Source organism: Mixophyes fleayi, chromosome 5, assembly GCF_038048845.1.
Source record: "Mixophyes fleayi isolate aMixFle1 chromosome 5, aMixFle1.hap1, whole genome shotgun sequence".
NCBI classification, from domain to species: domain Eukaryota; kingdom Metazoa; phylum Chordata; class Amphibia; order Anura; family Limnodynastidae; genus Mixophyes; species Mixophyes fleayi.
In genome coordinates, this window is record NC_134406.1 from 53736262 (window position 1) to 53754454 (window position 18193).

General features: G+C 38.5%; 1 protein-coding gene across 3 annotated transcripts in view; it reads left to right on the forward strand.

Annotated features, from left to right (window-relative positions):
* Positions 1-11727, forward strand: part of TMEM196 (transmembrane protein 196) — a 34355-nt gene extending 22628 nt beyond the window's left edge. For 2 of the 3 annotated variants that reach the window (XM_075211250.1, XM_075211248.1), the window contains exon 4: positions 9765-11727. In XM_075211250.1, coding sequence (XP_075067351.1) covers positions 9765-9824 — 60 coding nt within the window. In that variant the 3' untranslated portion in view covers positions 9825-11727. Of the gene's footprint in view, positions 1-5553; positions 5730-9764 lie in introns of those variants that run through there. The other variant, XM_075211251.1, reaches the window with a different exon arrangement.
* The last annotated feature ends 6466 nt before the right edge of the window (positions 11728-18193 follow it).

The window sequence follows — 18193 nt, forward strand, 5'->3', positions numbered from 1 at the left end:
CTAACTAGATTACAAATAACTAGAGGTGCCCAAATAATTTGAACTGCTTCAAGGTTCGGTTCAGGGGACACAAATTTATTCTCAGTACAATTGGCTGGTTCAAAATGGTTCTACTGGGATCACATTGATGGTATGAAGATAACATTCTGGATTTGAATTTTAAAATTTTGGGCTTGAGTACACGTTCATAGTTTAAAGACGTTAAAATGGGGAAAAGTACACGGAAAACCATTAAATATACTATACAACAAAGCCATTAAGCTTAAACAAGTTTAAACATGTTCAAACTGGCTTGAACATGTTTTAACCTCATCAAAATGCACAATTTTGTATCTAAAGTTTGAGAATTTCTTTTAGAGCCACTATGTGAATATAGTGATTATAGAGAAAAGCGATAGGCTTCTATGGAGATCACGGTCTGTCGGAAGCATTTAAAGATTTTGACGGTTTAGGAGAGTCTGATAGAGTGTGATAGAGATTGTCATAGGTGGATCGCTGACCTGGAGGAGCATAGGATAGGGTTAGGAAGTAGGGTATAGGGTATTTTTTTGCAATACTCTGATGACAAAAAGAAGAGTTTTTATAATTTTTGCTGCAGATATAGGTGGCAATTGTATTAGAAAAAAGCTAAGAGTTTTGATTAATATGAAATAATGTGACAAAATATGTGACATGTTTTCAAAGTCCTAGCACAATTTAAGTAACAAATTTAAAGTTTTATAAATAGAGATGTTCACTGACCCCCTGTGCTGCTTTTGGTTTTGGATCTGGATTAACTTTGTGTTTTTGTTTTTTTTTCTGGTTTTGGCAAAACCGCCCTTGTGTGTTTTGGTTTTGGTCTTTGGTTTTGGATCCCAATTTTGTTTCTAAAATCCCTATTTTTTTTTGCTAAAATTACATATTATTGTTTCCCCCCCTACATTATTATTAACCTCAAAAACACTAATTTCAAGTCATTTGCACTTTTTTTTTTTAAATAAATTTTTATTCCCTTTTTGTAAAAAAGAAACAGTACAGCATATGCTATGATGATACAACTCATACCAGTGATAACATTGAGAGTTTATAATACAGATAGGGTATAGAAACCGGAACCACTACAGAGGGAATGGTCGTCGTGAGTAGTAAAATATGGATTAAAAGTATAATAGTTATGAGATATCTGGAGTACCATAAAGGGAAGACGGGGAGGGGGAGAGGAAAGATCAGAAGCTGAAAACAGAGAGGAAGGGGTTGTGGGGGGAGGGTATGTTAGTAGAGGAAAAAACAGAGAAGAAAGAAGGGAAAACAGATCAAAGTGAGACTCAGATCAATAAATTAGTAAAATATCTCTATTTCTATTTTTTAAGAAAAGGAGTGTGTAGCGGTGAAGTAATCCAGCCAACTATGCCACATGGAGAGAAATTTGTTGGGACGATCATTAACTACACTAGTCATGTGCTTTATGTTATATATATGCCAAACACTCTGAATTAGTTCAGGACTAGAGAGGCTCTCTGGTTGTTTCCTTTTCCTGGCTATTAAGCATCTGGCTGCGGTCAGAATATGACCCGGGAGTTTCCAAATTGTTTTGTGGGTGTCAGGAGGAAGTCGAGGGAGAAGAACGTAAGATAGATGGAATGGGGACCTTATATTAGTTATTTTATAAATAAGGTCAGCTACCTCATTCCAGTAAGGGATGATTTTTGGGCAACTCCACCAATTATGGGACAGGGAGCCTCGATGGCCACAGTTGTACCAGCAGGGGTCAGAGGTTGACGGATAGATTGTTTTCAATTTGGATGGGACTAAATACCGACGGAATAAGAGTTTGTAAGAATTTTCTTTTATCTGTGTACAGATTCAGGATTTGGCAACTGTCTCGCGAATCTCCGTCTATTCCTCAGGTTCCAAAGTCTCAGCCATCTCCTCCTCCCATGGAAGCTCATGAGCTTCTTTGTCAGGCAAATTGTGACTCATTAATAGAGAGTAGAAAGTGGATATTAAGCTTTTAGATGACGTTTTTTTTTACAGAAGGTTTCTAGGGGGGAGGGATTGTGACGAACATGAGGGTCTATTAAGGTGGAGAAAAGGTGACAAATTTGTAAGTATTGATAAAGCACGGAGGTCGAGAGGTTAAAGCACTCACGGAGGTCAACAAAAGTCGGTAAAAATGGACCCTGGCGAAGCGAATAAAGTACTTGATCTACAACTCTGACATACTTAGCGTAATTGCTTTGTTTAATCTTCTCCTTCAGTTTCTCAAGCTGCTTTTCCAAAAGTCTAATTAAAGGAATCACTTAACTAAAACTAGCAGTATCTGAATTCACTTCACAGGTGACTACTTTGAATGATTTCAGCATCTTGCACAACACGGAAAGTGTTCTCCACTGCGCTTGAGAAAAATACATCCCCCTCTTTTCCCAATGTCATGGCTTATGGAGTAAGCGTGGATGGCTTTTAGCTGTTCCTCCATCCGCAGAAACATATACAGGGTGGAATTCCACCTGTTGCTTCAGTTGGTGGCAGGGCAAATGAAATAGCTCTTGTGCTGTTGAAATCTCCTACATGCTGTTGTTGAATGCCGGAAATGTCCAGATATTTTACAGGCCACAGACAGCATCTCCTACACATCCCAGTCATTTTTTAAAAAGCTCTGCACCACCAAGTTTATTGTGTAAGCAAACTAGGGAATGTGATGGAATTCACCCAGCTGTAATGCTCTCTCAATATTGGTAGCATTATCAGAAATTATGTATCCTGAGGAGAGTCCAAACAGGATAAGCCATGTTGCAATGATATCCCTTAGTTTTTGTAACAGATTGTCCGCTATATGCCTCTTAGTGAAGTCGGTGATATACAGAGTAGCCTGTCTCTGAAAAATGGGATGTACTTGGGTACATGCTGCTGCTGTTCCTGCTGGTGAAGGCGAATCACCAATCCAGTGAGCTGTCACAGTCATATATAATCTTTAGTGTACCCAGTTCCACTTGTCCACATATCTGTGGTTAAGTGTACAGTGGGTGGAATAGCATTTTGTAGTACAATAATTGCATTTTTACGAACCTTCTTGTAGAGATGAGGAATAGCTTTTCTAGTAAAATAGTGTCGTGATGGAATTTGGTAATGGGGACACAAGACCTCAAGTAATTGTCTAAAACCAGCTGCATTAATAGTGGATATTGGACGCAGATCTAATACTAGCATAGTCGCCTTGGCGTCTGTGATCCACTTTGCGACTGGGTGACATCTTTCATACTTGCTTCCTCTTGCAATGGATTGTTTAACAGTCAATTGTTGTAAACTACTAGTAGTCTTCTTCTTGGTCTGCTTCTGGGATGAAGATTCACCCCCAGTAGCAGCAGCAGCAGCAGTGGGACTAATGCTCAAGAGTTCTTCTGAGGAATCCAGGATAGTGGAGGAGTCATCTAGCCTTAGCAACTTGGGTGCAGGATACCTCCAATCTCTACTGATGATATTGATGAGGACAGTGATGTGGGTGTAGATTGCAGGTGTCGGGATCTAGCCGAGAGAAGGGACCTAGCTGTTGCTGGACTGCTTGTTGTTATTTTTTACCATAAGTTTCCGATTTTCCCAACAGCTTGCCATGAACTCGCTTCAAATGGCGTAACATGGATGAGGTTCCTAAATGGTTAAGGTCCCTACCTCTACTAACTGTGGCTTTACAAATGCTACAAATGGCTACACAACTGTTTCAGGATTTGGGTAAAAATAATTCCACACATAAGAGGTGGATTTTTTGGTCTTATGCCCAGGCATGACAATGGCCTTCTTGTCATGTGCAAGGACTACTTCCCCTAGTGCAGGACATCCTCAATTTGTGTATCACCAGCTACACTTGGGCTGTTCATACACACATCTGCAAAAATGCTAAATGGGGTCTTCTTTATGTGTATAGTATCAGAAAGGTCAGGATTACACATAGCAATCGTGGATAGACTCGACTCGGTACTCGGATCTGCTAAGTTCGAGTGTGTTCGGTTCTCGGGGAACTGAGCCTGAGCATTTCTAATTATAAAGTAAGAAAGTTAGATCTTTATCCGCACTCCCTTAAATAATGTAAAAGAAAATAGCTCCCAAAATAGGAGAAAATATAGGAAACCCCTGATCCTAATAAATAAACAAATAATAAAGAAACTCCTTGATGCTAAAATAAGAATGTGTACAAACAATATATGTAAACTGCATAAATTTGCAAAGGAATACATAAATGACTATATAATCAATTTAATTGATGTATAAAGGGAATTATCAATATGAGAAGCTTCTGGCCAAAAAGCAAAATCAAGTCAAAAATAAAATAAAAACAAATTTAAATTCAGAGTCTGCGTAAAAACATACGAGATTCCTCTAATAAACAACTCCAATGTTGTATACTTATATGAATCAAGGAAAGAATGTTCAGACAGAAAAAATAGTTCTAACTCTGCATGTTCCGAGGAAGAGACTATGACAAAAACTGGTAATTACCTTTTAATCCATTGAGGCTATCCATAAATAGTGTCCAGTAGAAGTCCTCGGTCCACTTTAGTAGTCCAGGTACAGAAAGGGTCCCCTTTCCAAACCTATATATTAGAGGATAATCGTCACCATTGCCAAGTCAGTAAAGCCAGTCTCTCAGCTGCATATCCGGCAGCAATGTAAGTGTACAAGAATCTCAGCTGGGAGGTTTGGAAAGTGGACCCTTTCTGTACCTGGACTGCTAAAGTGTACCGAGGACTTCTACTGGACACTATTTATGGATAGCCTCTCTGGATTAAGAGGTAATTACCAGTTTCTGCAAGAGTTAGAACTATTTTTTCTGTCTGGACATTCTTTCCTTGATTCATATAAGTATACAACATTGGAGTTGTTTATTAGAGGAATCTCCTATTCCGGCTGTTTTTACACAGACTCTTAATTTGTTTTTGTTTATATTTTATTTTTGACTTGATTTTACTTTCTGGCCAGAAACTTCACTTTACACATCGAATTAATTGATTATATACATTTATATATTCCTTTGCAGATTTATGCAGTTTACATATATTGTTTGTACACATTCTTATTTTACCGCCAAGCAGTTTCTTTATTATTTGTCTAATTATAAAGTACATTTATCAGTGTATTGTTGGTGTTACATGCTACTTGCTATGGAACCCATGAGTGACTCTACTGCTGATGGAACTGTATTGCTGACTCCTGACCTTGTTGTTACTGAAGTGATTTGTGTCTGCGTCTCTCCAGCCATTCATCTATTTAATGCTGCAATGTGGTGTTTCCAGCCCTGCACCATGACTGTGGATTTTGCTTCAACTCTCTTCAACTATTATTGCTCTGAGTCATTTTTGCCACTTCTGGGTTCTGTGAGTCTGATGATATACACATTGCTTGAGACTGTGTTCAATATTGAAGCAAGTTTCCATGTGTAATCTTCCTGCTATTACTTGTTTGCACTGCAGTTGCTCAGTTGCCTGTACTCTAGTTGGAGATTAGATATTTAGTGAGGCTGTACTTTAAATGCTGTGTCCATATTCAGTGTATTACTACATATATGCTTACATGTGTGAACAGTGCTAGATGTCACCCGCCGGGGTATCGAACAGCTCACCCGACCCCCGGCAAACTTACCTGCCTCCGGCGGTCCGCTCTGTCCCGGGCGCCGCCATCTTGGATTCGGGTCTGCGCAACTTATGAAGACTATGGCTGCTCTCCTATTGGCCAGGCAATCCTGGCGCCTAATACAAAAAGGCACTTCCTGCAAACCTTCAGTGCCTGTTCCTCAGTTGCCTTTGGGTACCTTAGACGTGGCTACTTTGTTTCTACTCATCTGCAGAGCTGACACTCTCCTCACGTACCTGCTACTACTCGTCTGCAAAGTTGACACTCTGTTCAGGTACCAACCATCTATTCTACTCGTCTGCAGAGCTGACACTCTACTCACGTACCTGCTACTACTCGTCTGCAAAGCTGACACTCCATTCAGGTACCAACTATCTATTCCACTCGTCTGCAAAGGCTGACACTCTACTCACATACCTGCTACTACTCGTCTGCAAAGCTGACACTCCATTCAGGTACCAACTATCTATTCTACTTGTCTGCAAAGCTGACACTCTACTCCCATACCTGCTACCCTACTCATCTGCAAGGCTGACATTCTATTCAAATACCTGCTATCCTACCTGCTGGTTTCCAAACTTCCCAAGAGGGCCTCGCTCAGTACTCTAGCAGGGGCCGCAACCTGTGAGCAAGACGCAGCTAAGACCATACTGCTTCGCGGCAGTTCCTGGTGAACACCATCTGCTCGTTAGACTCCGTGCCCTGTTGGTGTAGAGCTAAACTGTGCAGACCCTAGGATTCGCATCGTAAAGACCTGCTATTGCTTGAGACCTTGACACTAGAATTATTATTTTTGATCTGGAAATCCGGGCCCAACATACAAACTACTCTAGTTTATATGCCGGGCCTCAGTTGGGGCTTGTCCCAGAACTTTGCCTGAAAGATTCTTTGCTGCCTTTTGTATCTTTCTCAACAGTCATTTTAGAAGATTAATGTAGAGTATATATATATATATATATATATATATATATATATATATGAAGAAGTTTGTTGCCGATCATCTGCCACAGCTCTCGAGGTAAAGCCTGCCAAATCTTGCATATTTATTTAGTATTGAAAAAGTAACCTATTAGACCACATAGCGACAATGCGACAAAGCAACAGAGCAACAATTGTTGAAAACATAATTTTTGAGTTCTAAACAATTGTTTGACTGTTGGAAGGAAACCTCGCCACAACAAGACATAACGACAACAAGACAAACCAACAAATCTTACTTTACAAATAGCATTTTTGTTCTATTCACCAAATAATTTGCTAATATATAAAAACTGCTACACATTACAAATTGGACCCGCACAACGCTGGGTGACCCTGCTAGTATTATATACAAATTCTGCATTTTCAAATGAACTTTTAATCATCAAACCAGATATGCTGTTCCTAATACACCTACTAGAAACAGTGAAGGGTATTGCTGTATTTATAGAGACTGCAAATAAGTATTAGAGGTTATCAGCCATCGGCGTCAGTTCGATAGATACAGGATCAGACCAACCATTCTGACAGTAGGGCAAGCCAATTGTTAGGATTTAAATCTGCCTTGCACCCTGCTTAGTACCCAGTTCTGTTATGCACTTGAGCTACATATTTGTGTCTCACTCTAAAAGAACTGTTCCTTGCATTTGTTGCTTTCATTCAGTTCTGAGCTACAGTGCAGGTGTTCTTTCTCCTGTGAGCTGATTGGAACACATCACTATAAAACCCTCAATGGCCATGCATTCATGGACAGGGATAGCATATGATAAACTTGCTCTTGGTTCCTGTATTCTGATTGGTTTGTTCCTACCCTTGGCTCTTATATCCTGACCTGTTTGTTCCTCTCCATGCATTGGTTCCTGTTTCAACATTTAATTGTGTCCGGATTTCTGGACTGTAGCATTCAGTTTAGAAGCTTCTGGTTCTGCTCATTTTGGACACCTAAAACCTGTTTTTGCTACATTCAGTTTGTTTCTAACTTGTATTGCCTAAGACTGTGATACCTTATACCAGAGATATCTTCAGTGTTCTAGTTCATGTTCTGCATTTCCTCAGACTGTCACATCCCTGCATGAATCCTGTGTTACCCTATGCCTATTCATCATACCAGCAAAACATCAGTGATTATGTTTATTTCCTGTCTGCTTGTGAACTCTTGAATAAACGCCATATTGTTTGTAACTGCAACACACCTCCTTAATCCTTTAGTTAACCTAACACCAATCTTTTACACACCAGTTCTACGTGTTTCATTTAAGAAACAATTATGCCATTATCTTTATCTTTTATTGTAGAATAAATAATTTTTAACCACAAAATAATGGATCCATGATTTAATATAACAGAAAGGCCAGGAGTAATTGTTTTAAAGGTGACTGTTTTTACACTTTACTTGTTCATCCTTTATAATTATGGTACACACCACAGTCTCCTTTATTTTGATTTCAGATTGTTTGAATATTTGAGCTGTGTTCTAGACTCTCAAGCTGTCACTGTGATGAGCACAAGCACTGTTGCACAAGACTGCCAGAATTGTGGCATTCAGTTTCTGCCTTTATGACAGCAATACATATGATATCTAAACAAAAAAAAGGAGCACATAGATATCCCCCTGAGAATGAACAAGATACCTTTTGGATGTTGTTCATTCTCAGGGGATATTTATGCACGCCTTTTTTCCTGTTTATATATTTTAATATCCTAATAGGATTGTCACACAATAATCCAATATCAGGAGCTGCTTCTATCCCTATGTGATTGAAAATTTGTTTCTATTATATTATATTATATGTATTGGAGTATTTATTTGTTATAGTAGATGTGAAGATACCGGGTTTTCTGGCCCAATTCTACCCAGTTCACTCTGGCTGGCCTCCACGGGTGCCTTCCTAGGTCAGGGAAGCCTACCCAGTACCTTCTAAGGTTCTTATTAGTCACTCAGGCAAATGCAGTACAACAGTATGTTTATTGTAATAAAAACAACACTAGAATATTATTTACACAGTAAATAAATGCCAGGCAGGTTCACTACATCATCTTACCCCACTAGCTTAAGGAGTTACAGTCACCTGGCTGTCCAGACTTGATGACCCATGGATCTACCAATGTATTTTATTGGTAGAGCCACCAGCCACCCTGCAGCTTCCATCCACCAATTCCCAGAAGGAACATCACCTCCCCCTTCTTGTGAGAACAATGGATACTAATTAGCCTTCCCCCTCAACAGTGTCTTGCAACCTGATCTCTACCCATAACCCACCTGGCTTAATTTTAAGTACAATGAATAACAACCTCACTGAGCTGGAGAACAAAGGCAAGAGCTATAAAAAGTACATGGTATAATCCACATTTTGTGAGAAATGAAGGACAGACTGGTTAGCGTGTTATCAAACTTGTTTTGCCATAGTAGGTTTTTCAAGTACAATTTTTAGCTTCTAGCACCCGATTAATACCCCTAGGGATGGTTGGTTTGGTTAATAAAGCAATAGATATGGCACTGGCAGCCTTGTACATAGCAGTTCCCAGTCCATTATGTCTAGATACTAGCATATGGAATTCTCCATATTGTGGAGTCTCTGCTGTTTGAATGGAGGTAATTGTGGGTGGTGATGATGTTCAGTTTGTTTTATGAATAAATACAAATCCTCAATGGTGACAAATTTACTTTAATATTTTTATTGGGAGTAGAGATGACTGAAATGGTGGCAAAATTTAGTGTAAATCGAGTTTTACGGCTAAACAGCTCATTTTACAGAGGTGTGAAATTGCGGTTATAAAATCTTTACCTTCTGCCTTTGCCTCACTATTCTGCAGAATGCCATTCCGTAATGGATTTGGAAGCTCATGGTTTATACTCTATGAATGAAGCTGGAATGGCACTGGTCTATTCATTCTGCTGGATGGTGTGGTTTGGAATAGTCAAAGACAAATGTTTCTTGAGCAAACTTAAAATTTTCACAAAATGCCTGATGAGGGGAATATTTCACAAAACAGTTTTGAAAATGTTGCTGATTCCTAATTAAGAGCTACACAGGGTACAACTTCTAATACCTCTTTTACAACACAATAGGGCATAACATAAGAATTGTGTAGGTTATTCTCATTTGAAAAAAAATGTTTTTAAATGTGTTCACATGTGCTACTGATGTGCTTCATTTGAACATTTTCTGTGTTTGTTTCAACAGGAAACCATTGAGAACATCAGCAATGGAGGAGCACAGCTCGCTTTTAATGGGCGAGTGTAGAGCAGTTTTCTAATAGGCCAATTCAACTTAATAAGCAATATTGTGATGAAAATTAATGTAGTTCAATACCACAAAATTATACATCAATATATATCTTTTTTTAGTACTGTGCTGTCCATTCTCTGCAGCTTCCAGAAAGCATTTCTAAAAATAAGCAAAAATACTTTTATAACGCGTTCTTATCTCCCAAAGATTGCCAATATTGGAAATTATGCTCAACAATGAACAATCGTGTTGCATAGATAAGTACAGTGATTCTATAAATACATTTGGCAGTTTATTTTAAGATATCTTCCATTGTTTCAACAGCTACATATAAAAAAGAGCAAATTGAACAATGCAAAGCAAAGTTCTCTGCCACTGAAATTAAGAATTATTCAGTTGGCTCAAATTAAGTGCTGTTTTACTCATCTCCACTACTGTCCTTCAATGAGAGTGTTTTCAGGGTATTTCGGCATAACGGGTATAATTACTAACTCAATTTCAGAAAAGACGGCCCAAATTTTAGTACAATTTATGAGTATTTAGCTCAGGCACCTCATCAATATTCCTTTATACTGAACTGGATTTAAAGTAAAGAAATCATTTTCTGTTTCTTACAAAACAATAAAAAAATAAATCTTTACGGAACCTCTAAGGCTAGGATATAAATTAATTGAGTCAATAAAATGTCAAATACCTTTTTGCAGTAAAAATACTAAAACATAGATCCCCTCCTGAGGCATCAGAAGTGTGATGGTCCGTGACTATACCCAGGTCTAGATGAGAGAACATCAATTGTAACTTTCTTCTATGAAAGTCTGTTCAGTCCAGATGGAAATTACTTGTTAGGGTAAGGATTGTTATGTTTGTGTTTTAATTTAGAATGAAGTAAAAATCTATCATACAAGATGAAGCATTTAGCAACGAGGTAACATAAAAGATAACTAAATGATTAGTTAATGGCTGATTTGTGTGTGTAGGGGGGTGGTTGTGTAAGGTTGACAACCAGGCAGCAGTTTACAGAAATCCCCAAAAGTCATTCAAAATATAATTAGTTAAATTATATAATATATAGTAAACTGGCCATTTCATATGAGTAATTATTAAAGACACCCCCATCTACGGCATCTTTGAGCTGGTGCATAATTCAAGTCCTTTTGCAGAGTGGAAAAGGTTGTGTGACCTTCCATAAAGCAAGGAATAGCCCTTTAAATGTTCCCTCACCATCACTTAATCTCATTTCAGGAATCTGACAGTAATCTAAAGACTCATTTTTGTACTGCTCTGAAAATCTAAGCACAGCCAAGCTAATTTCTCAAACCCATGGAGTTTTGTGGAAATCTTAGCACACCAGCACAAACCGAAGAGTATGAAATCACCAACCTTGGCTGTTTGGGGTATTGTAAACTAGTTTTTTACTTTGGAGCCCTGGGAGATACCAGAAAACTCTATCTAGATATAACTGCATCTAATGTAGAGATATATAGGAGCTGTCGCTCATCCCAGGGCAATATAAATATACAACTGTGTCTGATGAGAGAAATATATGTCTGAAAGCGTAGATGCATAGATGGAAGGCAGACAGTAAAATAAATGTATTTAGTAAAAGCCAAAGGAGGGCACACTCAAGACAAGAAATTAAACTCATCTGATACTAAAAATTCTACAAAAACATAAAATAATAATAAAATAGGTACTCACCTCCATATCCACCTGCAGTAAACCCTGATGGTCATTGAGGCATTACAATAATATTTCTCATTAGAATTTGATGAATACTGAATTATGTTTCTTATGCATTGTAGCAGGTTAACATAGGAATATCACAATGGTTATGTCTTTCATTCTAAAGACAAAATGTATTAAGAGTGCTATTAGCAGAAAGCACCGTATAAATAATAAATAATGTACATATATACCATTTTTTGGATTATTGTATATTTTATAAGCTATGACATTAAAGCTTTAGATCAAATATATTTATTGATCTACAAGTTGATTTGTTTTTGTTATGAAAGCAATTCTCAGAATTGAATGCCTTTTATGTAAAAAATAAAGACTTAAAATATGTACAATATATCTTTTTGCTGATGAATAATCTTTGTTATTAGAGTATTAAAGGACAATCTAAGCTTCAACAGTAATACTATATGAAGTATAAAATTAAAATATAATGTCCAGCCTTACACTGGTGCTGTCCAGGTATTTCCATGAAAGCTGTCACATTTCTTTCAGTACAATGTGATCAAATATTATTCAAAAAAATGTTTTAATTCATTATAATTGTTAGAACTTCCAGGGAAGCTGCTCCTCACAAGAAAAGATAAAATGTAAGGTGTAATGAAGTATATCTTCCCCCTGTATTGCATACAGCAAAATACCTATGTAAAAGTAAGCTTGCACCTCCGTATTCTAGAATCTCCATGCACAATGTAAGACACACACCTATTTGAGCAATCACATCCAATCAGTAAAGACCCCGCCCCAAATTGACTTGACCATGTCTTTGTGTTGCCTTGACTTCCCTTTTTCCCCATTTATCCCCACAACAGTTAATATATGCAACATGAAAGTTTAGATTTGGAGAGGACTCGGTCTCACAAGGCTATCTGTGTAATTATGCAAACATCATTAGCCAGCCGTTTGGCGCTTGTGTGTACTGTCCACATTCAGAACATTTACTCATGTGGCTTCTTTTGCCCTCATACATACTTGTGAGTGTTTTGAACATCATTATAAAGAACTTAATGAGTTTTGGTGTATTTCCGTTGACAGTGTAATAGTATACACAATAACCTGTGCTGTGAGAGTGTATATCACTGCTATACTTTATTTTATAAATTTGCTGAAAACTAGCTATTATTCTAGAGGATGCTGGACAAAGCATCCTACCATACAGAACTACCAGCTACAATGAAGTGTGCTCAAATCTATTTTTCTTGTAAGTCATTATAAGTTTCAATGCCCTTCATACGTACTGTAACGCCATGTTTTTATTGGAATACTTTGTAATAAAACTATACTAAAATTATTGCTAAACTGGACTTGAGTTGCTGGACACCATCAACTCTGAAATCCTATCCAACTATCACCTTCTCATGTTATGTTTGGGATCAAACCACTAAGTAGTACCTTCTACATTCCGCCCAATCACTTTTATCATTCCAGAGCCTCCTCCATGCCTAACCCTACCTGCTCTCCTCTAGGGCCATTTTGCATAATATCTACCCTCTACAATAATACGAACCATTTCCATACCTGACAAGATCATATATGTCTTTAAATTGGAGCAGGAGATGAGGGTGACCTTTGACTCTTATTCCAGGGTCACTATCAGTTGGAACTTAGCAAAAAGCTCAATATGCATCCATGTAAAAGAGAACATCTACAAGTTGTATTGCAGAGGGTACATCTAGGTACCCTCTAGGAATCTTGCCTTTTCCCAGACCACCATAAATCTTTGCTGGATTAACAGCTCGAAAGTATGCTCCTTTGAACACACTTGATAACGTTGCCCCAAACTCTCATCATTCTGGACTAGGATTATAAACTTGGTTTATTACAAGTATATTACTACCTAACACACTTGAATATGCTCTTAGAACACTACCCATTCCTGGTAACCCTAAACACTCAAATAAACAAATTTGACACATTTTTAGTGCTGTAACGTAAAAACTAGCTGTCACAATTTTACAGACCATAGCTCTCCTGTGCTTGCAACAAGTTATTAATCGAATTTGGACAATTTACCATATGTAGTATATCACCAGTATTCTCTGTAATTCTGCAGAATCTTTCAGCAAAAATTGTTTTCCAACGATGGAGCATTGCTTCACTAGTTATGTAATAGACATGAAGTTCTCATGCACTGTGCATGTTCTGTGTACTTCAAGAAAGAATTGGTTTGAAATCATATAAAAAGGCTAAACCAATTCTTTCTTGAAGTACACAGAACATGCAACCCTCTCCTGCTGGTCTCTCACCCCCCCTTCCCCCCTTTCCCCCATTTTCCTACTGACACCAGACTCTTGGTGAAAATGAAAATGTACTATGTTGTATGTATATAGGACTTATCTTCTGTTATACTCTCCATATTTTAAAACATGTTGTACTTCTATGCATGTCTGTAACCTCAATCAAAATATTTTTGAAAAAATAAAATACACATTGTTACTCACATGCGCTCCATTGATCTGACGGATCCCTGATGTGTCTAGTGATCTTGAGCACAGACAACTGTGTAGCGCACCAAAGCAGAAAAAAAGTTCTCCTATTCAACACGATTAGACTTATTGGACATATTGAATCAGCTATCGACAAAGTGCAGGTAAGTAACACAATGTTTTATATTAACTACCTTAATTCCACTCAAAGCTAAATCTACATATTCATATATTGTCCGTTGCTCCTATGTTTTCCTCTATGTACCCATTATCCCTTTGCATTGATTCATCATGTCTGTTTCAATTTGCAACAATGTGGAGGGCAGGGGTAGAGTTTTGACTCTAGAAACAAGCATGCAATTGAACAGCAGCTTTATTAGACCCATAGGAATAGGAAGTAGTAATATCAAACACAGCAACACAAGGATAGATGTGTGGGGGGTGAAGGATGGAGTTGAAGGACTGTATACAATAATCAAACAATTACACAAGCCGTATCACAGAGTCAGGCTACATAGTACACCCGTTCCTTTTTTTAGTAATCTCTGCCATAATGATGTAGAGCTATCCCATGCTTCTGGAAAAGTTAGTCCTTTCCTGATGTGGGGAAGAATCTCACCTTGTCCCAAACACTAACACCATCTAGGTCTTGCATGAAAGCTAGACCAGACATTTAAGCATTGTCATGATATTTATATATTGAGCTTAATATGTGCAATTTACAGGAGAGAAGAGAAAGGGGGATATTATAGAATCACGAAAGGGCCCTCAGAATATCAACAAGATTCAGGAGAGCAATATTAAATACTAGAAAAAGAAGAAAGTGTCCAATTAGATCGGTGAAAAGTTTCAGAATATTTAAAAAAAATATTATTTTGCTAAGAGGGTGCAAACCAACTGGTATATTCAGTTGTGGACACACTGCATGTATAATCAATGATGGCATGGTCTGGTATACTTAATTGAGAATTAGGGTTGACATTTTGCATGGGGTTTTGTACTGATATTATGTGTGGGGGTGCTGTTGGAATAAATGTGTGGGTTACTCATGGGTATAATGTCTGAATAATATTGGTGACAATGAAGTCGATTGGGGAGAGTGCATATTGTCAACCTTGGCTTGATTACCAAACTATTTTATTCATTACTATATACAAATGCAAGTTAGACTAGTTGTCAGGATTGCTAGCATGAACTCCACACAGATTGATAATGTAAAAATATAGTGTCTTTATTAGGCACAGATTCACAGGTAGAAAATGGTACAGTAAATGATGAATGGCAGCACAGTTCACGGCAGCAGATACAAATAACAGGACTGGCAATATAGCTTTAATAACTCAGGAAGTCGCAAATGGTAAAACAGTTTGTAGAGGCAGTACACAGTAGCTGGACACCAGACCTAGCTCAGAGGTTGGAGAGGCAGAGAAGGCTGAAGACACAGGATGAACCATGGTGTCAGAATATCTGGTAGGCTCAGGAGGCATGAGGCACTGGATGAATCGCAGATGGCAGGATTCTGGGTTTACTCAGAAGGAATGAGGCATGAGGCACTGGATGAATCACAGTAGACATGACTTAAGATTTTGCCATGAGGCAATGGATCAACCTGCTGTTGTCAGAATAGTGGAGGGTCAAACAAGCCAAAGGGTCAAAAGCCTGAAGAGCCACGAAGATACCAGGAAGTGGCAGAACTACCAGCGGTGCGGTCAGTGCATGGCACCAGGGCCCATGGAGATAATGAGGCCCGCTACCGCCGCCTCACCAGCCGTACCATGCCTCTCTCTGATACAGTGAGACCTGCCGCACCACTACTTGCACAGTTCTGTGACAACCAGCATAAGGGAGAATAAAACACTCTCTCCCCACATTCCATGCCAGACACAGACGCTTCACAATTGTCACGCCCTTCAGTCAATCACTGCAAAGTATCCGTTTTGCCCAATAGTATGGATTGAAGCGTTTGGTCAATCGTGAGCGGGATGATGTGATAGACAATTCATTAGTCCAAAGAGATGGGTTGTCGGGGAAGAAACTGTTGTCAACGGACTGAGAGATGGTGCTTGAGGGCAGTAGTCTATGGATGTCATTTTGCACTGATGGGAGACCCGAGATCCAGTCAAAGGTGATTGAAAAAGAGTGAGGTGAGAGGGTATGCTGGTCAGGCCTGCCTCTCTGTACAGTGTTAGGTTCAGTGTACATGACGTGTGATGCTATATAGTATGTTCCATCATAATGTGGATGTGACTCAACAGTTGCAATGTAAAGGTTTCACACCGCTTAAACAATGGACAGCAGTGTGGCAGCAAAATTTAACTGTCAGTGTAACAACAATAGAGAGCAGGCTGAACAATAGAGCTCACAGTGTAGAAACAGTTATTCTGCCTTCTTGTATTAAGGATGGACAGATCATTCACCCATGGAGTGTCTTGTATGTGTGACACCTGCTAAATTAGTATGGTTCCTAATGTGGGTGAATTTTTTTTTACATTTTTGCCATGACTTTGGGGTGTTCGCTGTATGAGGTCACACACGATCTCAGCCCGCAGTCTCTCTTACACAGGTTATAGACCTATGGAATCGCCCCCAAACACAGCGCTCTCACACCCCCAGACACTTCAGGTTTTGCCACCACCTATTGAGTACGGGCAATAGGACCCCAATATACTGTCCCACACTGGCACACAGGCTTCTAGGTATTCACAAACTAACAAGACCCACACCAGCACACACAGGGTTAACTCTTCACACCTCCAGACTGTTACACAAATGTAAATGCAAGCATACACAGCTTGTTAATCAAATGTATCAACAGATCACACACTGGCATTCCACGGGTTAACTTGGTTGAGCAATCTGCCTCTTCTAAACCGGCTAATGGATTCATTAGTGTATTAAGGACGCAACTTATTAAATTATAGATTTAATATACAAAAATACAGGGCATACAGATAAAAAAATAATGAATAACAATTAATAGCTGGACATAACAAGCAAAAACAGTTTAAAATAAAAAGGGTTACATTCAGAATAGCACTTATGTGAGTTGCATTATCTGTACCATGGGGAATTGGCTAGGAAGATGGACAGCTTATCAATGTAACTTGATTTCCCCAAAAAGTCTGACAACTTGCCCCTTCAAAACACAGGTTTTTAAGCAACCTCAAATGGGATGGTCTTCACAGGGGCAGTGTTTAATGCTAATAGGGAGGCAGTGATGTCCCCTGGGTGTCACTGTAGGTGGCTCACAAATATTCCCAAAGTTTTGACCTGTGGGAATTTCTTCACAGATATACCCCAGCGACATAACTCCTTCTTCAATAAACCGGTCATAATCTCTCATACATTTAAATACCAAACATGATGGAATTATGACAATGTGGCATACCTTTCCAAAGATATGTGATTTTAGCTGTTCCCGGATACCACCCGTACCTGTCATTCACAACCCTGGTGTGATTTCTGCTCCTCAGTATGTAGTGCCACCCAGATTTCCCAAAATATGAAAAATGAATTAATTTCCTTTCAAGTTCATATTTCTTTATACCTGCATAAAGACCATACAGGTTTTATACAAGAGTCTCCAAGATTCTCACCTAGGCATATGGCTCTCCAATTTACACCTAGTGGTTAGTTTGTGTTTACAACCCTATTGAAAGGAAGTCAATTAGCTAGGGAAATACATGATCACATACAAAGGATGTTTGTGATCTGCATATCTTAAGCTGGTCTCTTCACAAAGAGTTTGCTTAACCTAATTACCTCCTACTGGGCTCATTGTTTCATTTTGGTCACACATTTATCTGAGTTGAAGATCAGGTTCATTTGTATGTAGCCATGCAAAGTTTTATTTGGGCCTTGACATTCAATATTCTATTTCATCATATCAGATTTATGCTCTCATCCTGACAGTCAGTTATTTTAGTTTTATTTACATTATGTGTAAGGCTAACTGTGGGGCAGACTGGCATGTGGTTATGAAAATTGTTACACATATATTCTGACATGTCAAATAAAATATTTCATGATATTTCATGATGATTCTGCCCCAAGAGATTTACAGCAGATTAAAACTATACTAAAACCAATATTATATATAAAAGCCTGTACATTACTGCGCTTAATAATTCACATTTAGATCTGACATGTTTATGTCCATCATGCTGTCCTTCACGTTTCTGGAGCAGGTTGGGTTTGGCTTCTATAAAGGAATACACACAT